This window comes from Petaurus breviceps, unplaced genomic scaffold, assembly GCF_028583685.1.
Source record: "Petaurus breviceps papuanus isolate PSGF00001 unplaced genomic scaffold, PetGlider_PUasm1.0 90977, whole genome shotgun sequence".
Classification (NCBI taxonomy): Eukaryota; Metazoa; Chordata; class Mammalia; order Diprotodontia; family Petauridae; genus Petaurus; species Petaurus breviceps.
In genome coordinates this window covers 43,596,276-43,623,149 of record NW_027187391.1, presented here as the reverse complement: position 1 = coordinate 43,623,149, position 26,874 = coordinate 43,596,276, and the positions used below count along the sequence as shown (strand labels likewise).

Genomic DNA, 26,874 nt, shown 5'->3' with positions numbered 1-26,874 from the left:
GGGGGTTGGGGTGGGATAGCTAATTGGAATAATTCTTTGTACTTTTTGTAACTGAAAGGAGTTCATTTTAAAGACTGAAAGAATCCCTGGTGTATTTGTGATGAATTAGTAACCTCAAAGGAATAGTAGAGAATTGGAAGCTATGCCACAAAACTGCAAATAGGCAAATGTCTCAATTTTGAAGAACAAGAAAGAAGGTAGATTGCACATTTAAGTTGGACAGCTTGACATTAATTCTTAGCAAAATTCTAGATTATTAAACCTATGTCTTGTGACACTTTGTAAAATAAAGTAGTAATCAGTATAAAACAACATGAATTGATAGGACTAACCTGTTACATAGATAGATCAGGAAAATATAATAAACATTATATGTGAATTTCATCAAAACATTTAACAAGTTATCCCACAAAATCTTTGGGAATAATTGTGGAGATCTAGGCTGAATGATGGGTAGTGCCTGAATTTATTGAAACATCTAGCCCAAAGAAGACAATGCACCATCATCAGTTTTGAGGTGAGTATCTGTGGCATACCACAAAGCTCTGTTCTTTAATCTCTTCAGGTGAACATTTTTGTCAGTGATTTAGATGAATGTATGAATTTCGTGCTTATGAGATTGACCAAGGGAAAAATAAGAGGCAGAGTGCTATATAATGGAAAGATGACTAGGTTTGAAATCAGGAGATTTCAAGATTCAAATCAGGATCACATCCTTCCTTGTGACCTTGAACAAGTAATTTCACCTCTGAGCATCATTCTCCTCAACCTATAAAATGGAAATAATGAAATCTCTAATATCTCCTAGGGCTATTGTGAGGATCAGATGAGATAATGTATTATAAATTATTTATAAACTTTTAAGTGCTGTAGAAATGTCAGCAAAAGGGGCTGCTAGGTGTCAAAGTGAATAGAGCACCAGCCCTGGAGTAGAGGACCTGAGTTCAAATTCAGCCTCAGACACTTGACACACTTACTAGCCGTGTGATCTTGGGCAACTCACTTAACCCCAATTGCCCTGCCCTCTCCTCATCCAAAGAAAAAAAGAAATGTCAGCAATTTTACCACCTGGAATAATATGATTGGGTCTAAATAAACCAAATCTAATAATAATTAAAATTCATATAGCATTTTAAAGTTAGTCAAGTGGTTTTCATATATTATCTCACAACCCACAATTTTATATGGATAAATATAAAGTTCTCTACTTAAGTTAAAAGAAAGTCAAATATATGAGCACAGAATTAAAAAAAGGTGTGTCTGGATGGTATTTTCATATGAAAAAGACATGGGAATTTAAGTGAACAGATATATATATATATTCAATCTAAGAAAACAGTGTGATATAGAAACCTAAATAGCTTAAGTCTACATTAATAGAAGCATTGTGTCCAGAACATGGGAAACATGAGCTGTGCTATACACTGCCAAGATCAGACCACATATGCCATATTATGTTCCTTTCAGATTGTTTTATTGTAGGAAGATTATTTACAGGCTAAAAGCTCATTCAGTTGAGGATGGCCAACATGGTAAAAAGACTCAACCCCTCATCATTTGAGATTCACTTGGAAGGTAGGGCTATTTAGAAGGGAACATGATCTCTATCTTCAACTGTTTGAAGGGTGGTTTGGTCAAAAGGGGATTTAGGGTGGTTTTATAGCAGGCAGAACTGGAAATAAGGGGTAAAAGTTGTAAAAAAAAAAAAAAAGTAGATTTTATCTGAGTATAAAGAAGAATTACCTAATGATTAGAACTATCCTAAAAACAGAACAGACTCCTTCAGAAAGTCTTTAAGGAAATATTGGATTGAAAGAATCACTTATTGGGAATGCCTTAGATCTCTCCTTAAGGGTAGGATCTGATGTGATGTAATGTGCCTTTCCTACTCTGAGGTTTAACTAGGCTGCTGAGATATCCGGGGAGTTACTCTACTCTTTGGTATATTTATGTCAAATGATGATTTAATTTCATTGACTCTGGCATCTTTAAGAATAATATAATTTCCCTATTTACTTTTTAACTATATTTTTTACCACAGTTTTGTCTGAGACCACAGTTGTAGCTCCTGGTTTTTTGAGTTTGCTGAAAGTATAATTAATTCAGCAATATTCATTCTCATTTTGGCAGGTTTCAGAAGTTAGGATCTTTTTCTGCTTGTGAACTGGTGGCCAGTTCTTGAATTCTGACAGTGTTTGGAGGTTGTGTGCTACAGCTTTATACATATATGTGTATATATATATATATATATATGTACATATATATATATACACACATTTGTGTGTGTGAGAAATGAATTGAAGAATTTGTTCAGTGTTTAATTCAGAAAAAAGAATCTGTGAATAATTTGAACACATACTTATAATGTGTGTGTGGTAACCTCTCTGAGGATCATTAAAAATCTTTAGTTTTTCAGTGTTTATTTTGCTATCATAATTTATTTGATTTAATGTAGGTAGAAGACTCAGGAATTTTAAAGAGTAGCATATACTTATAAGTAATTGGTGCGCTAGAATTTTGATGTTTGACTGTAGAGTTTTTGAAGGCTCCAGAAATAATAGAAATGTAAGGGAAATGTGAGATTGGGGTTGTTGCCTATTTTTTAAGGTATCTACATACCAGCACTTGACTTGAAACTGTGTTTGTAGGTTATCATCCTTGGCTAGGAAAGAATTTGTTCTTCACTTACTATATCTGCGCAGTTACCCGTAGCCTGTGCCGAGTTTTGTGATAAGTCCCTTAGGTCCTTTCTCAATTTATTCCGAAACAGTCATAACAGGCATCTAAGTGATTTCCTCAACCATGGTGAATTACAAGTAACAAATTAGTAAATGAAGGTAGGCTGCTAGGTAAACACATTAACAACAGTTAAGGAAGAGACAGAAAAACCATGAAAATATATACTCAAGAACTCAAAGAGCATAGCAGTCTGGAACTACTTAGTATAGAGTCAAATAATCCTACTTGATGTAATGAATACTAAACCTATCAGTGATATTAATCAGTGATAGATATAGTAAGTGATGTTCATAGTGATTACCAATAAATCATCAATCAGTATATTTTGTTTAAGATGGCAGAAAAGTATAAAATATGTTTTCAAAGTTGCATATTAAATGCAGGGATCAGTAAAAAAAGCATACTCTATGACTTGACTAAATTGGTGATATCATCATATGAATCCTTACTTCAGCCTAACCCATCCATGTTTTTTCAACCTCTGAGATTCTTGTCTTTCTTCTTATCTGTCTTCTTTAGGGAATCTATCCAAAATGTTAGAGGCCTTTGTCTAGTCAACAAGTTAAGTCATCAAGTATTTGCTAAGTACTTACTATGTGCCAGGCACTATGCCAAACTCTAAGAATACAAGGAAAGGCAAAATACAGGGTAAGCTGAAGGTAATCTCTGGGGGCAGACCCAGGAAAGGCTTCTGATAGAAGATGGGATTTTAGTTGAGTCTTGAAGGAAACCAGAGAATTCAGAAGGCAGAGATTAGGAAAGAGAACATTCCAGGCATGGGAGACAACTGGTGAAAAGGCATAGAATCCAGAGTGTATATTGTGTGGGGTCAAAAAGAAGGATATATCTATATTTAGATGAATTATAGTGTCTGTTGAGAAGAATAAAAATTGTAAGAAGAGTAGGAATGTAGGAAGGAGCCAGATTTTGAAGGGTTTTATTATATTTGTTCCTGGTGATAATAGGAAGCCACTGGAGTTTTAAGGGTGTAGGAATTGGGGGAAGGACGAAGGCATGATGCTTGGTCAAGCCTGAGATTTAGAAAGATCACTTTGCTTTTTTTTTTTTTTTGGAGGGGGGAAGGCCAGGCAATTGGGGTTAAGTGACTTGCCCAAGAGCACATAGCTAGTAAGTGTTAAATGTCTGAGGTCATATTTGAACTCAGGTCCTCCTGACTTCAGGGCTGGTGCTCTATTCACTGCACCAACCTAACTACCCCAAGAAAGATCACTTTGACAATTGAATGGAAGACTGATTGGATTGTAAATGAGACTTAAATTTGCATGAACTGATGCATAATGAAGTGAACAGAACCAGGAGAATGTTGTACACAGTAATAGCAATATTGTTCCATTGAAGAACTGAGAATGACTTAGCTAATACCAGCAATACAGTGATCTAAGACAGTCCCAAAGGACTAATGATGAATCATAGTATCCACCTCCAGAGAGAGAAATTATATTGTTTTAATACAGACCGAATCGTGCTATTTTTCACTTTCTTTTTTTTTGTCTTCTTGTACAAAATGACTAATATGAAAATGTTTTACTTAATTGCACATGTATAATCTTTATCTGATTGCTTACTGTCTCAGGGAGATGAGAAGGGAGGGATAGAATCTGGAAATTAAAACTTTAAGTAAAAATGTTGAGAGAGAGTGAGACCACCCATAGAGCTATTGTAATAATCCAAGTGAGGCAGCTAGGTGGCACAGTGGATAGAGTGCCAATCCTAGAGTCAGAAAAGACTCATTTTCCTGAGTTCAAATCTGATCTCAAAAATTTACTAGCTTTGTGACGCTGGGCAAGTCACTTAATTCTGTTTGCCTTGGTTTTCTCATCTGTAAAATGAACTGGAGAAGGAAATGGCAAACCATTCCAGTTTCTTTGCACTCCCCCCCTAGAAATAAAACTCTAAATGAGGTCACAAAGAGTCATACATGACTGAAACAACTAAACAACAATAATCCAAACACAAGATGATGAGGACCTGCACCAGGGAGGTTGCATTGTAAGAAAAAAGAGAAGGGGAAATTATACAAGAGATGTTGCAAAGGTAGAATCTTTTAAAGTGCCTGCATATAGCAACATTCTCTTTGTATGCCTAACTTAATATATGAAGAGTTCATCTTCTTTTCTAATTATATCTTTTGTAAATGATATCCCTTATGCCTCTTAATTGGTACTATAACATGCTGTCCTTCTGGTATCAATGACACTTCTTATCTTTGGAAGAGAAGGTAAAAGACTTGATTGAACTGTTGGGGGGGGGGAAGATTTATCTTAAAATTCTAAGTAGGGCATGCACCTTTAGTTATTTTTTTCCCCAGTAATACTGGTATATTTATAGTGATTCGTCCATGCTTCATTCTTGTAAATATTTCACATGGGTGGGAAAGTCAGATGTTAATATTTTGTTACCATTTTTGGTATTAATAATTATATGTAATAGAAATCCGTCTTGCCCTACTAGAAAGTTGGGGGAAATGGGGAAGGATATAGGAGGGAACCGATTGGGGGAAGGGGTATTCAATAGGTTTGTTATTTTGGGGTGGGGGTAAGGGAAAGACAGGGAGAAAAATTTGTAACTCAAAATCTTGTGGAAATAAATGTTGAAAACTAAAAATAAATAAATTGAGGGGCAAATGTAAAAAAATTTAATTATATGTAGCTCCACCAGTGCTCCCACAGTTTTATTATCTCCAATATGAATCTCCTCAATCTATGTTTCATCAAATCTGAATGCTTTTTCCATCATTGTTCTCTTTAGTACCATTTCTATCTTCTCTATAGGTGCACCCAGGACTGTCAGGTTAAAGTGCAAGTATGGCAACTATATTATTCTTGATGATGCAAGAGATTTGTTATAAAAATATTTGCATTTTTTTTCAATATTTCTGTTTCTTGGCCTCTTTTTATTTTCATTCTTAAGTGCCCTTATGATGATTTGCTTAATTGGGTTCCTCCTTAAGCTTTCTTTAAATTAATTTTGCCAGTGCTTCTCTTTATCCTTTAAAGAAATACTGCTCCATTATCTTTGTCCTTAAGATTTTCTGAACAAACTGGTTTATATTCTAAACCAGTCACTTTGGCTGCCATCTTTCTCATCTTAACAGATTTGGTGTTTGCTGCCTCTGGTGCTTTTTAGGTTCTTGGACTCATTGTAGCAGTTGATCTGTATCAGTTAAACATCTTCATGAAATAATTATAGTCTGTGTTTATGTCTCTTCTTCCATCTATAGTTATTATTTTTAATCATCAGTAATTTCTTTAAATCAGGATTGAATTATTTCAATCGTACACTATAGTTGTCACTTTTATTCTTTCTATTAAGATGTGTACTAACTTTGATATTTGTTCTAACAAGCCAGTGCCTGACTAAACAGACACTGATTCAGGAATAGTTCTCACATCAGTAACAACTCATTTTCTCTGTCAAAATATAATCTTTTTTTTTTTTTGTAGTATTATTCAGCACTCATCAAGTCTAGCACTTGCCAGTTCTTTCTCAAAGTATTCACATTCTATCAACATGTTTCTGTGTAGTCTACAAGTCTTTAACTTCTTTCATTTCTGATCCAAATAAAAAATGTATTACATTTTTTGCCATACTCACTTATTTCTACTTTGGCTTCAAAGTCGCAAAGTTTCAAAGTATATTTTGATTTAATTTGGGGAGTCATAATGAACTTTGCTGAGTTTTTCTACCTCTTCATGGCTTATCGAGTACTAGCCACAGCTATGTTAAAGCTGATTTGAAAATCTTAGCATCCTGAAACTCCTTTTTTGCCACTTTGCTATCATCATTGCAGAGGTAAAAGATGGGGATCTGTGATAGTAATGGAATATAAAGATTCCTCTGTATTGGCTTGGTTTTCAAATTGATTGTGTTAAAACCCAGAGCTTGTTAATCCCACCTGTGGGATGGACTTGTTGATGTGAAAAGAAAGTCCTGAACTGGGAGGAGCTGGTGACATAGATTTGGAGAGACACAAGAGAGAGGCAGAAGAACTTTTTCGAAGCAGCACCTCGTGGAGGCAGAGAGAGACTGAGAGAATTGCTGGGGGCCACTTTGAATTGCCCTGGACTTTTGAGACCTGCCCCCTGAGCTGCCAAGGACTGAGGAGACATGGCTGTTTTGCTGGTACTTTGTCTGTCTGTTTTGATGTTGTTTTGCCAGATTTGTCCACTGGTGAAAGACAGTCCTTTTGTTGAAGAAGTCCTGGAACCTGGCTGTTGGCTAAGAGCTCCTGAGACTGTCCTGCAGACAGAGAGTGAATACTGTCCACTGGTGAAGGACAGTGCTGTTGTTGCAGGGGTCTGGAGACTGTCCTGCAGACAGAGTGAATACTGTCCACTGGTGAAGGACAGTGCTGTTGTTGCAGGGGTCTGGGAACCTTTCTGTTGGTTCAGAAGCCCTGAAGAAGGATTTTCTTGTTGTATGTTTACAGAAATCCTGGGAGAGGGTTTTGCTAATGTTTTCAGGGGTTCTAGGACTTTTCTACAGACAGAGGATGAATTAATGAAGGGACTGGCAATGTATCTTGTGGCCTTGCTAAGCCTTGTCTCCCCAGGAACTAAGATTGCTGAGAACTTGCCTGGTGTCAAGATGAAGAAAAGACCTCCATTTGGGTATTAAGTGCTGTGCTTAAACTTGATGTAACTCTGGGGTAGATTCAATTGTGATCCAGGGGTGGGGAACTTTTGACCTTTTTGTGTTCTATGGTTGAACAAATGAATGTACTTTACTTAGATTGGAAACTAATCTCCATTTGAGAAGAGGGGCTTTGTGGTGGACTAAATGAAGGTACAGCCTAGGGGTGGAGTAGTATTTAGAACTGGGACTTTGTAATTGATTGAATGAATGGAAGGTCCTGGGGTGGGGTAGTACTTGGAGATTATTTAATCACACTTAGTAAATGCTGTATTTTGAATGATGTCATATTTTGATGTTCTCTGTTCTTAATTTGTGACTGAATAAAATGGAGAGCACCTATGCTGGTATTCTGAACCTTGGGAAGTTGCCTTTCCTTGGCATTACATTACAGGAACTCAAGGGAATGAGGACCGTTTTATATTTTTCTTTGTTTTATGAATTACCATGGCCAGAGAATTCATCATTAAGTAACCATGTTTGCTGCTGGTTCTGAGAAAGCAGACTAAGTTTGTTGTCAGGACTATTGGCATGGCATGCAAAAGACTCTACTCTGGTTAGCAGGTAGGTAGTTCTTGAATATAATTATTGAATATTGTTATATATCTGTGAAAGTTATTGAATATAGTTATATGTCTTGGAAAATCACTCCTTTAGAGATGAATTTGTGACTATGTATGAGAGTGAATAAAGGAGAGAGTTATTCATGTTTAGGTGACATGTAGTCTTATCTATTAGTGGACTACATCTGGAAGTCATTTAAGAGACACCAAAGTGGCCTTTGTCCATGGTTGTCTTGGAAAAAATGTGACTCTAGTTTTACAGAGTTGGCAAATTACAAAGAGTTGGGTTTTTTGTTTTGTTTTGTTTTTGTTTTAAATATAAGCCAAGTAATAACAGACAGCCCTAATTTCTTCTGGAAGGAAAACATTTCTCTCTCTCTCTCTTTTTTTTTTTTTGCCTTTTGGAGGACTGTTGGGGTTAAGTAAGTTGCCCAAGGTTACACGGCTAGTTTTTTTGTGTGGGTGTTAAATGTCTGAAGCCAGAACCGAACTTGGGTCCTCCTGACTCTGGGGCCGGTGCTTTACGCACTGCACCAACTAGCCGCCCTTTTATTTTTTTTTTTTTAAGAAAACATTTCTGTCCATTAGAATATAAGCTCCTTGAGGCTCTGTTTGGTTTTTCTTTGTATCTGGCTTAGCACAGTGCCTGATGCATGGTAATCGTTTAATGAATGCTTGTTGATAGATTGTAGTTTTCAGGTTAGGCTATGATACCTCATAAGTTCAATAAGTTTCTACTCAGCCAGTCAACAATCATAAAGTACTTACTATGTGTCAGTACTGTGCCAGGTATTAGGGCTACAGGTAATAAAGAATGAATCAATTTACTGTCTAAAAAGAGAATATCTATAGGCTAGATGTAAAGAGAGAAAATAAAAATAAATACAAAGCAGTTAAAAGGCACTTTAGGAGGAAGAACACTAGTAGTAGGGGAAAGCAAGAAGGTGGCATTTGAGCTGCAACTTGAAGGAAGAGCAGAATTCTGTAATTAAGCAGGCAACACAGATCTAAATTCAAATTTAGAATTACTCCACTGCAGATTATTCAAAGTCTTTCCAGCACAAAAAAGCTAGAACTTGTGTTTTTCTGTCATTAGTTTCAAGAATCCAGGATTACCTTCACACCACAAAAGGGCATTAGAGTTTGATTCTGGAAAATTTCTGCAAAATCTATATACATATTGGTGGTTTCCATGATGACAATAGTAGAAGGAAACAGGTTTCTGGAAGTGATAATGCAGAGTAGATATGATTACACAGTTGACTGAAAGATATAGAAAATGCAAGACTGTGTTGTGTTTATTATTTGTTGATTTTAAAAAATAATTGAATCAGTAGAACAAAACATCCTACAAAGTCTTTCTTGCAATAAAGTATCTACTGGTCATACATGAGAATTTTTCAAAGTTCCTTGAAAAAATGTAATTTTAGAGATGATCTTACCTTGTTCAACAATATTTCTGATCATAAGTATCAGGGAGATGTATATGTTCCTCACTGTCACAGAGGAGATCCAGCTCAGAGTTCAAGTTGAAGAAGGGCTTCCCTTTGGATGGTGAAGTCATCCAGATACACCCCTGCTTTTAGGTGACATCATACCAGTTCCATCAAGTAGGATATCAGGAGTAAGGAATTCCACTGGCACATTGAATACATTTCCTGTGTCATTTATTGGAGAATATAGTCACACTGGATGGGCATGGATGGGGTTTCTTTAAATCCATTTGAGTAGATCCAAGTTCCTCTCACAGCAGGCACTGTCTACTAAAAGCTATAGCAAGTTTGCCAATCTTCCCAGGTACCTCAGGTGTATGTGCCTATGTGTTTATACAGAAGGGTCAGTTATAATTATTGTACCTTTTTATAATTTTTCCCATTATACGTATGTACTTCCTTATTCCTAGAAATGTTTACCAAGTGGCAGCCATACAGTTCATAATGCTATATTTTAAGTAAAAAAGGAAATTGTAATACATAAAGCTAAAAATTAAAATATTCTTGTTTAGCAGTGTCAGGGCTTATACCACTATATGATGGGACATGTAGTTGTCTAGCAACAGGGCTCTCTTTTCCTCCTCCTCACCCCCAGCCATGATACATCTATTAATTGTTCTGTTCTCCATCTAATTGTTTATTTAATTGATGGCTAGTGACTTCGTTAAAGGCTTTTAGCACATGGTATTAATTGAGCCAAGAAAAGTACTGATTTTTGTTGTAGTTTAATCACAAACAGCATCAGTTAGGTACATGAGAAGAGAACAGCTTCAGGATAGATGATGACCACATGGGCGGCGTATTATAGTGCTTGGGGAACAGAACTAGATGTCAGGAGCCCTGTCTTCTAATCCTTGCACTGGCATCATATATGAAATCTTACACCTTTAATTTTACATAGCCTTAGGTTCCCTATCTGTAAAACGAAGGATTGAACTAAGATGGTCAAGTCCCTTAGGAAGAATGAAACAGTCTGTACTCTCAAAAAGCTTACATTCTATTGGAGGAAACAGTATGTATAAATATGTGTATATGCAGATTAAAAACAACAGGGTAGTTTAATACAAGATAGGGAGGGAGAGCCCTAGCGTTTTGGGAGGATCAAGCTTATTTTGGAAGCAGTGCTTCAACTGTGTCTTGAAGGAAGAGATGATTTCTATGAGACACAAGTGAGGAAGGAATACATTGCAAGCATTCAGGACAGCCATTGCAAAAGCATAGCAATGTGAGATGAAGTATTTTGTGTGAAGAGTGGATAGAGAACTAGTTTGAGTCAAAGTGTGTAGAAAGGGGAGAGATATACCATGAAACTGGAAAGATATATTTGGGCCAGGTTGTGAATGACTTTAAAGGCTAAAAAGAGAAATATGTATTTGAACCTAGAGACAATGGAGAGCTACTTTGGAGTTTATTAAATAGTAGAGTGACATAGTTATATCTCTGCTTAAGGAAAGTTTGGGTGTTAGATATATAAATTTGTGAATCATTTGCATAGAGATGATAACTGAAACCATGGAAGCTGATGAGCTCACCAAGTGAGATAATATAAATGGAAAAGAGAAAAGGACCCAGAACAGAACCTTGAGGGATGCTTGTGGTTAATGGGCATGAGTTGAGTGAAAAACTAGCAAGAGACTGACAAGGGAAGAACAGACAGGAGAACCAGGAGAGAGAAGTGGCATGGACATGTAGAGAAGAGAACAGTTAAATGTGTTCTGGCATCTCCATACTTGGCATTTGCACTGACTGCCCTCTTCCACTTGACCCCCCCATGCTTGGAATGCTCTCCATTTTCACCTCTGTTTCTTAGATTTCCTGGCCTCCTTCAAGACTTTTCTCAAATCCCGCCTTTTGCAGGAGGTTTTCCTGGTCCCCTTAATGCTTTCCTTCTGAGATAATCTATTTGTCATGTATGTGCATCATTATTTGCAAATTGTCCAGCCCCTATCTATTACAATATGAGCTGTTTTAGTGTTTCAGTAGGGCTAAAGCCAATCAGATGTCCTCATTAAATTTCACCGTTATGGTAAAGCAGACTTAGTAGGCAGGGGGCTTGTAAAAGTGGAGGGCCACTAAATTGTCTACAAATGGAGCAGCAATTCTGCTTCTCAGTTTTGGAATTTGACCTATGAGTGGTTGTTACACTTATACTCAAAGCAAGATAGGGAGACCCAGTCTAAAAAAAATGGGGGTGGTGGGAGGAGAGAGTATATATAGGGTTGGCTTAGGCTTGTAAGGGAGTTTCAGAAACCTTTTGACAGTAGAGAAGGATGGAAAAATAAGTATAAGGAAAAAACTGATAGTGGCATATATGGCATCTATATCACCTGAAAAAAAAGATGATAGTTTTTTATAGTATTCCTAGAAGAACTGTAAAGACTTAACTCTTTTGTTTTCCTTTTATGTATGTTTATTTAAAAAAGTTAATTTTATAAGAACTACAAGCCTTTCAAAGTTATGCCCCAAACTACGCATTTCTGTATTAATTGCTGTAACACTGGTAAGGTGTGTTTCTATTAGTCAATAACCTGAACAATATACGATTAGCTTAAATTTCTATCATTAATACAGCAAAACAGTTTTGACATCTTATTTTTACTTATTTGGATATATACTACAGGTCAAACAATGTCCTCTAAGAAAAGAATAGTCGCATAAATCAAGAACCACATAGAATAAATATAGTGCAGTTAGGCTATTCAGCAAATTCAGTGAACTTTCATGAACCATATACTATTTGCAAGGCATTCTACTAGGCACTGGAGATATAAGAATGAAAATGAAAAACAGTCCCTGCGCTTAAGATACACTTGCATTCTAGTGAATCATCCAATTGTTGTAGGGTCTGAAGCACCATCATATCATCCACTGACGCATTCTTATGATGCATCCAAGCACAGGCTCGGATCTGGGTCTTCAGAATGTCTGTGAGGCCACAGTTCTCTACCTCTCCTCCCGCGGCTTGACCCTTCTGGAGTTAGTTGCCGATAGAAGAGAAGGAAACAAAGATATCTCTCTTTTCTGGCCTTCCTGGTCCGAGGGCTGTTTCACAGTTAGGACATATGTCAGTTAATCAACATTTATGAAGTGTCTGCTGTGTGCCAGGTACTATGCTAAGTTCTGGGGATATAAAAAAAGGCAAAAGACAGCCCTCCCTCCCGAGGAGCTGGGGAAGGAGAGGGGTCGGTGCCCCTCGTGCCTCCAGGGAGCAGCGACCCCCTGGGTTCCCTCCTTAAAGAGAGGATCTGATTAACTAGACCACCCTCCATCTTCTCTAGGCAGAGGGAGGTAGGATTCCATTTGGGAAGGTGATACTGAGGAGGTATGAGTTTCAAAGTTGATGTGGTCTTTTAGGGTGAATTTTGGAGGCAATGATGATATCCAGGTGATAAATGATCGTCTAGTGGCAGGGATCAGGGGACACTTAACAAAAAGGGGATGACCAAAAGCAGGTGGTTTTTTTTTTTCCCCATTTGGGCAATAACCAAGATCGTCTAGCTATGTTCATGATGTTTGCTATCTCAAAATCTGGGAGTAGAGAGAAGTGTTTTTACTAGAAAGAAAAGAAAACTAGGGTAGAAGGGCGGTAATATGGGGAAGGGGGTGAGGTCATGGGGGTGGGGATCCAGGTGGTTACATTTCCAAATATCTATCCTAGCAGAAAATGTTAGGTCTAGGGAACCAGAGACCAGAATCCCTAAAGAGGTAATGCTTTCCTGCCTTGTAGAGCTGAGGTCTATTTCGGTCCTGTATTTCAGCATCAGTATTATGAAGGGGTTATACTGTACTTTAAAACTGATTGTTCTTCTACTATTTTCTTTCTTTCTTTTTTTTTTTTTTTTGAGCAATCAGGGTTAAGTACCTTGCTCAAGGTTACACGGCCAGTTATTTCTGGGTGTGGTGCCAAGTGTTGGAGCCTGGATTCGAACCCCACGTTATCCCGACACTGGAGCCGGGGCTCTTACTCGCTGAGCCACCTGGCTGCCCCTTTCTTCTACTATTTTCAACTATACAGTATTATCAGGAAGATTTTTTTTTTTAATGGGTGACAGGAAGCAGCTGGGGATCGTTAAAAATCACTGCTCAGTTTCCAAAATGCAACCTAATCCATTCTCATTCTTTTGTTAATTCTGGGCCCAATTCATCCTCTGCTTGTGTTTCCTGTCCCAAATTTATTAATACAGGTATCCTGGGCTTTCCAACTACATATTATCCAGGGATGGGGAATCTGTGACCTCGAAGCCACCTGTGGCCTTCTAGGTCCTTGGGTGTGGCCTTTTGATGAAGTCCAAGTTTGATAGAACAAATCCTTTTATTAAGGGGATTTGTTCTGTGAGGTTTGGATTCGGCCAAAGGGCCACACTTGTGGACCTAGAGGGCCACACACGACCTAGAGACTGCAAGTTCCCCACCCCTGGTGTAGATAATATGCATTTTTTCATTTATTCACTTTTTCTTATATGAGTTACTAGCATTTTTGGATTTCATAACTTTCCTTAAGGAGACCTTGTGATGTTTTAGGTCTTGATACAACCAACCACAGTATCATTTGTGACTGACTCTAGAGTGATAAACACTCAGTTTTCAATCATGGAACACCACAAACCTCAAAGAATCAAAGTTGTAGGTAACCTACAGTCACTGAAGTACATGGTGGTCACAAGTAGACTATAACGTATTTCCAAAAATTACATTCAAGAAGTAAGAGTTAGTTTGTTGACAAAAATATACTACCAGAAGAATAGGTGGGCAGGTCTTGTAGTTTGTAGAAAGAGTGAGAGATCACAGACTCTATATATTACACTTATACCCACAAAGTGTCAAAAGGAAAAATTTCATTTTTATGGATTCTTTGTGGGAGACCTACAGGGAAAATGTGGGAAAGAGTCACATGGAATATATGGATTACAGTCTGTATTGCTGATATCTTGGATCCATTGAAGTATTTGAAGAAATTATTTCAGGGTAAAGTTTAGAAATAATCCATGTGCATATGTGCTTTAAGTCCATAATAGAATATTATTTAAGATTTAATTTTATTTAATTCTGTAAAGTTTTTAAAAAGATGATTATAAATTCAAAAGACTTTTTAGACCATTGTTAAATCAATTCATTTAAATTTTAAAAATCAAAACATTTCACTCAATATATTCCTTTTTAGTTACACTTCCAGTGAGTTATTAAAATTTTATATTATCAGTGACAGTTCCTGCAAAGTCATTCAATGCACAAATGCTTTTTTTGGATATTGTTAGATTCTGATGTTTTTCTTTACGCTTGCTCTACAGATTTTTCAACAGATGCTCTATTATCTCTACCCTGGCAGTAGATTTCACCAGTTAGTTAATCACTTACTAGGTAATATGTTCTTGCTTCTGCTGAAGAAGAGCAAACTTGATAGTCAGATAGAACTGTTGCTGAAGGGAGGGGTAGAGAGAGAGAGGGTCTAAACTATTTTTTCACTATGAAGCCAATGTTCATTAGATTTTCACTTAATTATGTGTGAATGCAGGATATGTATCTCCAAAGTTTTTACAGCAAGCACTTGATCGTAGTGCTCTTGAGTAATTTATTTAAAGCCTCCACTAAAGTCACTCATAGATAGTTATTTGTACTAGGAACTATGGGAGGCAGCCAAAGTAGAGGAAAGAGCACTGAACTTGGGTCCAAAAGACCTTGTATTTGAATTCTGGATCTTCCACTTACTTTCTAGATGATGTTAGGGAAGCCTGGCAGCTTCAGTGGCCTTATCTTGAAAATGCAAATAATACACTAGCTAGATTATGTGGTTCTTTTGGGGGTGAAAATGAATAATTTGTGTGAAATGCTTTGTAACTGTATAGTGCCATGTAAATATAAGCTATTGGTATTATTACTGTGGTATTATACCTCTGTCAGAAAAAAGAATAAGCTTTTTGCTTCTGTAGTAAATATAGACAAGGTATACAAACATCCTAAAAGAAGTTTTGAACCTAGCTTTTGTGTGTTTCTCTACCCTGTCAATAGTTAAAATGGTCAGTCAGTGTTAGTGTATATGGTGTTGCTGTACAGCAAGGAATTGACCAAATTGGAGTTTCATCTGATGAACATTGGCACCCCTGTTTATCATAGGGGCATGCAGTGTCATCATCCTTTTTGCCCCTCTTTTTTCTAGTAATATAGATCCTTCTTACTTCTCTTCCCATGATCGCATAAAATTATCTGAACATGTTAGAGTTTTACAACTCTCTCCACCCTTCTCTGGCATATCTTCCCTTCAACAAGCAGTAACTTGAGACTTCTTCCCAAAAGACTGATAGAGACCATGCCATATACCAGATGGTATATGAAGCCAATAGTCAACAAGTATTTAGTAAATTTCAGCTTTCATTTCCATCTAACAAGCTCTGAGGCATACAAATAAAGGAAAAAATATAGTACCTGCCCTCAAGGAACTCAGATTCTAATGAGGGAGGCAACATGAAAACATATATACAGAGTAGATGGAAGGTAATCTCACAGGGGAAGACACCAGCATTAGAGGGATAAGGGGAGGGTAGACCAGGAAGAGAACTCCTACAGAAGGTGGGATTTGAGCTGAGTTTTGAAAGAAGCCAAATTCATTTAATAAATGAGGACTTCGTATTTAATCCAAGAGGTAATAGAGAGTTACTATTTTGAGTTTATTATTGAACAGGGAGGTGACATAATCAAACCTGTGCTTTAGTAATATCACTTTTGCAACTATATGGGAGGTTGAGTTAGAAAGGGAAGAAACTTGAAAGACAAATTTATAGACTTTTTCAGCAGAACAGGCAAGGTGAGATATGGGCCTGAACTAGACTTTTGGCCATATGAGTATAGAGAAGAGAATGAATGGGAGAGATGTTGTGAGGATAGAATTAACCAAAATAGTAACTGGGGCTGCTAGGTGGAGTAGTGGATAGAATACCAGCCTTGGAATTAGGAGGACCTGCCACATTTAAATCTAGCCTCAGACACTCACTAGCTGTGTGACCTTGGGCAAGTCACTTAACCCTGATTGCCTCAAAACAAACCAAAAACCCCAACAAGATAGAGCAGCTGATTGGACATGTGGGATAAGAATGAGAGTGAAGAGCCAGGGATGATTTTCAGACATAGATGACTAGAAGGATGGTGGTCCCCTCAGCAGAAAGGGAGCATTCAGAAGAGGAGTGGGGCTATATGTATATGTTGAGTTTGAGGTCTCTTTGGGACATCCAATTTAAAAGTTCAGTTGTCAATCATTGATACAAGACTGTAGCTCAGAAGAGGAAAAACTAGAACTAGTTATCTAGATATGGTAGTCATCTGCATATATATGATCACTTGAGCCCATGAGAGCCGATGGTGTCATGGAGAGAGAATGTAGACAGAAAAGAGAAGAGAGCACAGCAAAGAATCTCAAGGTATGGCTATGATGATACAAGGAAATGGCATATGGAAGATAATCCAGTAAAGGAATTGAAGAGCTTTCAGACAGGAGAACCAAGAGAACAGTATCACAAAATCCCATAAAGAAAATATCCAGGGGCGGCTAGGTGGCACAGCGAGTAAGAGTACCGGCTCCAGTGTCAGGATGACCTGGAGATCGAATCCCGGGCTCAGACACTTAGCACCACACCCAGAAATAACTGGCCGTGTAACCTTGACCAAGTTACTTAACCCCAATTGCTTAAAAAAAAAAAAAAAGAAAATATCCAGTAGGAGAAGGTAGCCAACTGTGTAAAATCCTGAAGAGGAGGTCAAGAATGAGACTTGCAAATAGACCATAAAATTTGGCATCATGTACAATATATTCTTCCTCATTTCTAAGTAATTTCTGCTTAGTTTAAGTTTGTTCTGTTTAAGTTTCCAAGTATAAAAATTTATATCCCTTTTTCAGTTTAGTCCCCTAGTATCCAGTAGAGTTGACAAACCTCATCAGTCTTTTCTGTGTATTGCCATCTGTGTTTTGAAGATCATTTCAGTCAGCTTGGTCATTTCTTTTTCATAAAATTAACAATTGTAAAGAGCTAGTATCATCTTTTTTTTAGAACATTTAGTGTTTGTGTGGTGTTTTGTTTGTATTTATCACATGTATCAATTAATATCTTGGTTTTCTTCATGTGTTAAAACTCTCAATCTCAGTTTCTATGGTTATTCTTCTTGTTCTCTTCCCCTTGTGACTGGTTTCTATCACTAACATAGAAGCCGTAAACAGATAAAATACCAAACTAGCATAAGAGTTTTGACTTCAGTGATCTCACATTTTAGTATCCAGGGCACTTTTGGCAACTGCTTTTTCCTTTCTATATATTGACCATCAGCCATAGAAATAATAATAAAAATATTCTTCTGGCACATTACAGTAGGCTAAGACATAATTAGTATTCAGTACTCAACATGTCATTTTCATGAAAGCTCTACATCTGCCAGATGCTCACATTGGGCATAATGTACATTTCTCAAAGTTATTATTTCAGTATATTTTATTAAATAATTTCAATTATATTCACCATCTCTTTACTGGTTATGTGAAAGGGTAAATTGAATAAAAATTCTAGAAATACTCTTATCTACACAGTTAAATTTTTTAAATTAAGAACTTGACTTCTCAAATCAGATACTTAGTAAATATTTATTAAAATATAGTTTAAAATTTTGGATTTTTGTCATAGCTAGAGATACAGCATTACAGGCAGGAAAACCATGGGCAGGTGTCTCAGTTCTCCAAGCATTTCTCTGAAATTGTAACAGATGAGTTGCTGTCTCTGTTGATTAAAGGAGTTTCTATACAAGTTTCTATGCAATTATAGATCTGGATGAAAAATAATTATTGAGGATCATTATGAATTATTTTTAAAACCATAAAACAATTTTCAATTACAAGAACATTTTTAAAAGATATTTTAGTCAAAGGCTATGAACAAATAATCCTTCAAAAACTATTGCGGACTCCTTGCTAACTATTAACCATGTGGAAGATTGTTCCACATCACTAATAATTAAAGAAATAAAAATCAAAACAATGCTGAATATTCATGTTAGACCCAGCAAATTAGCAAAAATGACAAGATACAGGACTAATCAATATTGAAAGGATTGTGAAAAGACAGGCACAGTAGTAATCTATTGGTGAAGCTATGAATTTATTTAACCATTCTGGAAAGCAATTTGGGATTATGGTGAGAAAGTGACTAAATGTCAATACACTCAGACCCAGAGTTATCTACTTCTAGGCTTTTACTATAGACAAGTGAGAGACAGAAAGAAAGGTCCCATATGCATCAAAATATTTATAGCAGCGGTTTTTTTTTTTAATTGCTTTTTTGGAGGGGGAAAGGCAGGGAAATTGGGATGAAGTGACTTGCCCAAGATCACACAGCGAATAAGTGTTAAGTGTCTGAGGATGGATTTGAACTAAGGTCCTTCTGACTCCAGGGCTGGTGCTCTATTCATTGTGCCACCTAGTCACCCCCTAGCATTTTTAGTATCAGCAAAAAATAGAAACAGAGTAGATGCCTATCACCTACTAGTTGGCAAAAAACAAATTGTGACACATGAATGTAATGGAATATTAATTCACCATAAGAAATTATGAACATGAAAAATCGAGGAGGATATGGGAAAACTTATATGAACTTAATATAAAATAAAGTCAGAACAAAGAAAAGAAAATAAGTAATGGCTATAATGTAAATAAAGTATAAAAGAACAACAAAAAATAGAAACTGAACACCATATAATTATGACTAAGTTGACTGTGAAGTAAGAGATATATGTGAGAATGTACCTCCCTCCCTTCTTTGCAGAGGTGGGCCCCTATGGTAATGATGGCACTCTGTATGGGTTGTTGGACTTGATGTGTTAATTACTTTTGCTGAAGTACTTTCCCCCCCTCCCTTCAGAAAGGCTCTCTGGGTGAGGGAACTGTGTATTGGGAAATGAAGTGATGTAACACTAAAAGATATCACTAAAAATTAAAAACAATGAACTACTTTCAGTACCCCTGAATGTTATTGTTCTATTTAGATAAAATTAAAATAATTTATTGCCTTAATTCTGGGTAAAAACTTTTTTGGTTCAGATCTGTTAGTCAATTCCTAGGTTCTCCTAGGCTATAAAAATTGAAAGTAAGCTCTGTTACCTTCTACCATCCTGGAAAAGCTTTGGATATGGGCTTGTCAACAAACTGAGACTAATTTCTGAGGATCAGTCTAGCAAAATATGGATAGATTCATCACCAGCAGACTGTTCATGATGATAATGCATTCTTTGGCCATGACAGCCCATGAAATAAAAACAATATGTTGTCCTTAGTCAGACCACCTCCTGATTCTTCAGAGTAGTGGAAAAGTACTAAGAGGATGTTGGGAATCACAGATTTTAGATCCATGATACATTTTTAACTAGTCTTTTGGCATTCTAAATGTGAGACCAAATTTGTGAGGAAACATGTATGAGAGTTGCATAAGAATAGGATGTAATCTGCATTGTTGGAGAGCACATTCAAATGGATGATTTCACAGCTCCATTTGAGTATTTAAGGGAAGTCCTGCCATGAAAATGCCCTCTAACAGTGCCCATCTCAGCTCAGCAACTTATATCATCTTAGAGTGTTTGGGTCATCAAGAGGTAAAATCACTTGCCAGTGGTCACATAGCCAGTTCTTCCTGACTGCAAGGCAAGTTTGCTATCTATTAAGCCATGCTACTTGTCAAAAAAAAATATCTTAACAAAATATTTAATTATCTTTTTAGGTAATGAAATTAGAATGTAAGTATGAAGAAAACAATTTGAGATTTTCCCATTGCTTTTTAAATGAATAATTTACAAAATTATTTTACTTTTGGTAAAAGAAGGTACTTCATAGATAATTTGGGACTTCTTGTTCTTCTGTTTAAAAAAGAGAAGTTAGACTAGATTATGGGTTATTAACTTTTTTGTGTCACAGGCCCTTTGTGCAGTCTGGTGAAGCCTATGACCTCTTTATCAGAATACTGAAATACAGTTATTAAAATATATATTTTTAAGTTCATGTATTCTAGATTAAGAATCCTTGTATTCGTTCTCTAAGGGGTCCCATCTGATCCCATGTATATTCTAAGCAATTGATGCTAATTTGGGAATACATTTTAATTTTATTATTAAAAAAATGAGACCTTAATTTTTTCCCCCATTTTATGTTGCTTAGTCATGTTTAATAATTGGATCCAGTAACACATTTATACAAGAAATGTCATATGATCATTTATTATAGCATTTAAAATATTTGAGTGTCAGTTGTGAAGAAAAAACATCTGAAGTTAGAGTTGTGAACTTGATTAATTTCTTATTCAAAAAAACTTGAAATTAAAAACAAATATGTTGTATTTCCTCTGTTCTTAATAAGTTAACACAAACCCAAATTGTTCATAGTTACATCCTTGTTATCACTTTTTTTTTTTTTAAGCAATCGGGGTTAAATAACTTGTTCAAGGTTACACGGCCAGTAATTTTTGTGTGGGTGCTGAGTATCTGAGGCCAGAACTGATCCCAGGTCTCCCAACGCTGGGGCCGGCACTCTTACTCACTGTGCCACCTGGCCACCCCCCTTGTTATCACTTTTGACTTCACTCACCATTAAAGAAATGGAGGTATACATTGCAGGTAATCAGATATTGAGTTTGTGTGGTTTTGTTTCTTGGAACAAAAGAATCTTTCAAGGAGAGGAGATTATTCTGTTGGATTGATTTGTCTGGAGGTTTTGGCATGACAGGTTGACTTTGAGTTACCTATTGGACATCTGGTTTGAAATGTCCAATGGGAAGTTGGTGATATAGGATTGGAACTTAGAGAGACACTAGACTGGATATATAAGTCTAGAAATCATCTATAGAGATAATAATTGAATTTGTAACAGAGTAGGAGATGAATAAGACAAATTTTAGAGAAAAAAGAGAAGAACCTAGAACCTTTGAGGGATACACACAGGTAATGGTAGCATAACATGGTTGTAGATCTAGCAAATGAGATTGAGAAGAAGACCTCAGACAGATAGGAAGGAGAACCAAGAAAGTATTGTCACAAAGACAAGAGAATATCCAGAAAAAGGTTATCAAAAATATTTTTTAGTGAAATGTTTCAAATTTTAAAATCCCTTTTAAACCAGATAATTCTACATAGCATAATTATAATATCAAAAACCAACATAAACTCTTACCTGACCTTTCAAATATTATTCATTTAAGAAAGAATGATCATATATATTTTTCTCTATTCCTTTTTTAGATAATGTATGCTGAATTTAAGCACAGCATGATAGGAAGCTATCGTAAGCCTCCAGATAAAATAACCAACCTTTCCTTTGCATACTGTGAAGCACCTCAAGATAATCTGCCTAAGAAGTTACAACCTCTTTCTACTCCAAACAGCCATGGTGAGGCTAATTCTTTATCTCATGTTATTATAATGTCTTATTTTTTGAATGAAATAAAGCATTATATATTCTTTTGATAAACCAATATTTCCAAATTGCTAACATATATTGTACTTAAATTCATTTAACTATGAATTTCCCAAAATCATGTTATTCTGTATTTTTCATAGCATTTTATTTACGTATTTTTTAATAATAATGAGTAACCATAATAATAAAAAATGAATCATTTTTCTGTGATAGAACCAGTTATGCTAAAAGTTTCAAATGTTTAATATAAAAGCAACATAAATGCATGGTTTATTATTATTATTATTATAATTCAGTGCATTTTGACAATGATTTGAAATCTTTCATTTTTCTTTGATTGTCTTAGTCTTTAAAATACTTCCAGCATTCGTCAGACTCTTTGATTATTATTATGGATATCTTAAAATATAGTCTTAACAAATTGGAAATATTAAGTTTAGTGGTAATTGCCAAGAACTGTGGTCTATTGTGAATATTCAAATGCTGAAAAATACCAATGAACATTATTGGGTAGTATTCAAATAATACAACATTCATATCTCGTAACAAGGTTAATAACACTACATAGAATCACATGTTAAAATTACTCATTTTAGGACCCCCTCATATAGAAGTGGGGGAGTTTGAATAACTGAGGAAGGAGGAATGGGAGAGAAGGTTGGGAGATGCTGGGAAGAAAAGGGTCAGTGAGCTTGTGTTGCAAACAAGTCCCATGATTGAAGGTGGGATGTAACCCATCTTCCAACCTGCTTATTATTTAATCACACGCCTTCTGAGGTCAGTTTACTTCATCCAGACTACTTTTGGAGATCACTGTTTTGTAGGGAGACTATGCTTGTTGTTTTGGTTTTGTTTTTAGAAACTGTACTTTGGGAAAATTACATTACAGCTATGCAACTAAATCAGATATAGATTTGAGACATATTATATGCTAGAGCTATTATATAAATTTCATTTAAAAATTAGACAATATAATCTCTTGGCAGAAACATTGAATTTGGGGTAAAAACACCCACATTGAGTCCTGAGTATATTGTAGGAGCTTTATGACTTTGTGAGCTTCAGTTTCCTCATCTGTAAAACAGGTGTAATTCTTAGATTGTCTGCCTCAAAGAAGCATTATGAGGATAAAATGAAGTCATATATGTAAAGTGGGAACTAGAAGTCACATAGAAATGCGAGCTAGTTTTCTTTTACTATGATATTTCTTCACAGAGGCAGCATGGGGTAATGAATAGAGAGCTAACCTAGCAGGCAAGAAGACCCAAGTTCAAATTCCACCTCTGATACATTCTGGTTTTAAAGTGACTTTAAAGCAAAGTCACTTAACTTCTCAGTGTCTAGGAACCTCTTCAGAACTTTAAGTTGCAAATAAAGGGCATATCTGAATTGGTAGAGGAAGTTCCTCTGGAAATTTTGCTTTACAGTGAAATCATAGTTCCAGCTCCTATTTGCTATTTCTCCGATTCAACTTTTGATGTATCTAGATAAACTTTCAGTTCTATTGAGAGAGAGAGAGATTTCCTAATTCAGAGTTTAAAGTGGCAGTTATTGGAAGATCATATAATGTGTTTCTGGGCTATGGACTTTCCTGAACTGAAAAGGACAGTACCGTGTTTCCCCGATAATAAGACACTGTCTTATTATTTTTTTTGGAAAGAAAAACACCAGAGGGCTTATTTTCAGGGGAGAGCTTATGTTGTCCTGCCTCAGCTCTCCTCTGCGGCACTGCTGTCAATGGCGCCAGCAAGCAAATTACTGGGGAAGAACAGGATGACGCGCTCACTGCTGCAGCTCTGATTGGATGCAGCTCGGAGCGCGTCGTGCGTTTCACGGGGGGGGGGACGATGCGTACAGAGGGTACCGTAATGTAGCGTGTAGCGCAGGGGATCACCTTCACTACAGTAGCAATCTCAATAGGGCTTATTTTCGGGGGAGGGCTTATTTTAGAGGAATCTTACACAGTAAGGGGAGGGCTTATTTTCAGGATAGGTCTTATTATCGGGGAAACACGGTATCTACCTAAATTACTGTCTAAAAGGAGATTACTTTTTAACAAGTCAACAAGCATTTATTAAACATCTACTGTGTTCCAAGTACCATGTAAGTCACTGAGAATGTAAATGTAAAAATGATACAGTCCTTGCCCTCAATTAGATTAATTCCAATCATATGACAATACTTTTTCTCCCGAAGAACCAAAACCTGTCATCAAATGCCAGTTGTATGGTAAACTTTTTGTACAAAAGTATGACAGCTTAGTAAGGTACCTTGCATAATAGGTACTCAACAAATGTTTATTGGTTGATTGGTTAACATGCTCTTCAAGCACTTGGGAAACAACACATCTGAATTATTCAAACTCTTGCTAAGCTCTGTCAGTTTTACCTTTGTAACATTTTTCAGATATGTCCCTTTCTCTTTTGTGACACTACCATCACTCTGGGGACAGACCTTATCACCTCACTACTTGACTATTACAGTAACCTGCTTGTGGGTCTGCCTGCCTTAAATTCCTTCCCGCTGCAATCCACACCCTTCAATCACTAAAATGATTTTCCTAAACAAAGTCTGACCATGTCACCCTCCCTCCACACACACACTTAATAAACTCTAGTGGCTTCCTATTGCCTCCAGGTTTAAATACAAAATTCCTCTATTTGGCATTCAAAGCCCTTCATAACCTAGTCCCCTTTTCTACCTTTTCAGTCTTCTTTCATCTTACTCTCCACTCTTGTGTACTCTTTGGTCTAGTGACCCTGGTCTCCTTCAATCAGTAAATATTTTTAAGTACCTACTACATGCCAGGCACTGTGCTAAGAGGTAGGGGATACAAAAGGAGGCAAAAGACAGCCCCAACCCTAAAGGAACTCACAATCTAATAGAAGGGACAACATGTAAAGCAAGCTATATACAGGAAAAGTAGGAAACAGCAGGGAAAGGCACTAAAATTATGAGGAATTAGGAAAGGCTTTCTGTAAAAAATGGGAAGTTAAGAAAGCCAGTAGGTGGAGTTAAGAAGGAAGATTCTTCCAGGCATGGGGGACAGCCAGAGAAAATGTTTGGAGCCAAGAGGTGGAGGATCTTATTCATGAGGCAGGTGGGAGGCCAGTGTCAGTGGATTATGAGTACATGGCAGGGAATAAGGCATAAGAATTCCTTGCTATTGTTCCCCATGCCTGGAATGCGCTCTCTCTCATCCTTTAAATGCCAGCTAAAATCTATTTTTTAAAGTAACCTTTCCCAACATATCTTAATTCTAGTATCTGTTAGTTATTTCCTATTTATCCTGTATATACCTTGTTTGTACATATTTGTTTGTTGTTTGTTGTCTCCCCCATTAGATTTTGAGCTCCTTGAGGGCGAGGACTGTCTTTCACTTCTTTTTGTATCCCCACTGGTTAGTTAGTACAATGCCTGGAAAATAGTAGCCACTTAAATTTTCATTGATTAATTGATTGAAAATTGAGTTTGTAGATTCTAAACTAAGTGTCTAAGTCTGTTGTGTCAGCTTTTTCCTTCCTGGGATCATAGCATATTTTCCAAATTTTCTTATTAATGCAATTGTACAATAACTCTTAAAATTACTAATATTTATGATATTAGAGATAAGTTTTTTTACATATTATTAAAAATAAGCAATGCACAGAACTTGTTTGGGAGTATAACATTTGAAATCTTTTGTTAACTTGGTAATTACTTGGTAAATAGTATGCCACTCTTTTCTTTAAAAAATAGCACAATACTGCCATTAAAAAAACCCTCAATTATACAGTTAAGTTTATGGGTTTTTTTTCCCCAATAGCTCTTTTGTTGGCCTTGAAAACTCTTCAGGATAAGATTCATCAACTAGAATTAGAGAGGACACAAGCTGCAGATAACCTGAATACCCTTTCCCGAGAAGCTGCGTTATATAAAAAAGCCTTGCAGAATGAAAATAATGAACGAGACCTGGCACACCAAGAGCTGATAAATCAGAGAAAAGGTGAGGTAGTCCAATAATTTTCAGAAACAGAAAGGTTATTACTGTTTCAATGATTTTGTCTTACCCCCTCTTATCAACATTGATAATAGGTCATGGCAGGTAAGTGACTTGCTCAGAAGTCGCACTGCTAATTAGTGGTAGAGGGAGAACTAAAATTTAAGAGTCTTGAATCCAGTATTCTTTTCGTTGTGTTATGTAGCATCATTGTTTTTCGTGTCTGTGTAGCTTATTTGGTTAATGCTTAGTATTTGGACCAGAGTCATTCTTATCTATATTTAGAATAATTAATTTTGATCCATTCCATGTCCACAGACTAGAAAAGTAGCCTATAGCAGGCATGTAGGTATAGATCAAAAGTGGTATGGAGCAAAATAACCTGCAAATAATTGCAAATTAATCACGTTTTGGGGGGAACATCTTTTTAATGGTTCATAAGCAACATCTTCATCATTATATACCAAGGACAACACATATCCTACAATAAACTACTTAATGGTTTCCGTAGTACACCCAAGGAGTAATAATCCATTTCTTATGTAAATCAGCCATTGTGTTGGCCTCACTGGTATAATTTTCGTTGAAAATTACTATGATAGTCACATGATTCCACTTATAAGGAAAGTTGAAATCTCTTAAGTTAAATTTAAGAATGGAATACCTACTACTTATTTGCTTCTTTCTCTTTTTCATAGATATAAGTGCACAGCTCAGTGCTGCCCAGACCCGCTGTTCTATTCTAGAGAAACAACTGGAACTCACAAAGAAAATGGTTTTGAATGCAGAACAGGAAAAGAATTTTTCCCTAGAACAACAACAGGTACATCTATTTTATATAAACAATGATAACAGAAAAGAGTTCAGACTCCTAAAGCTACACCTCATTTCCACTGTCATTTTGGTACATTACCAGTCATGTAATTTAAAAGTTATAAGGGATCTTAAAGGCCATCTAATCCAACTCATACCTGAATGGAATCCCTACTATGATGCCCCTACAAGTGGACTATCCAG

At 36.4% G+C, this 26,874-nt stretch overlaps 1 protein-coding gene across 6 annotated transcripts in view; it reads left to right on the top strand.

Moving 5' to 3' along the window:
* Positions 1-26,874, top strand: part of CEP57L1 (centrosomal protein 57 like 1) — a 63,072-nt gene that overhangs the window by 16,674 nt on the left and 19,524 nt on the right. For all 6 annotated transcript variants that reach the window (XM_069077088.1, XM_069077090.1, XM_069077089.1 and 3 more), the window contains exons 2-4: positions 21,701-21,848; positions 25,684-25,863; positions 26,556-26,680. In XM_069077088.1, coding sequence (XP_068933189.1) covers positions 21,704-21,848; positions 25,684-25,863; positions 26,556-26,680 — 450 coding nt within the window. In that variant the 5' untranslated portion in view covers positions 21,701-21,703. The remainder of the gene's footprint in view (positions 1-21,700; positions 21,849-25,683; positions 25,864-26,555; positions 26,681-26,874) is intronic.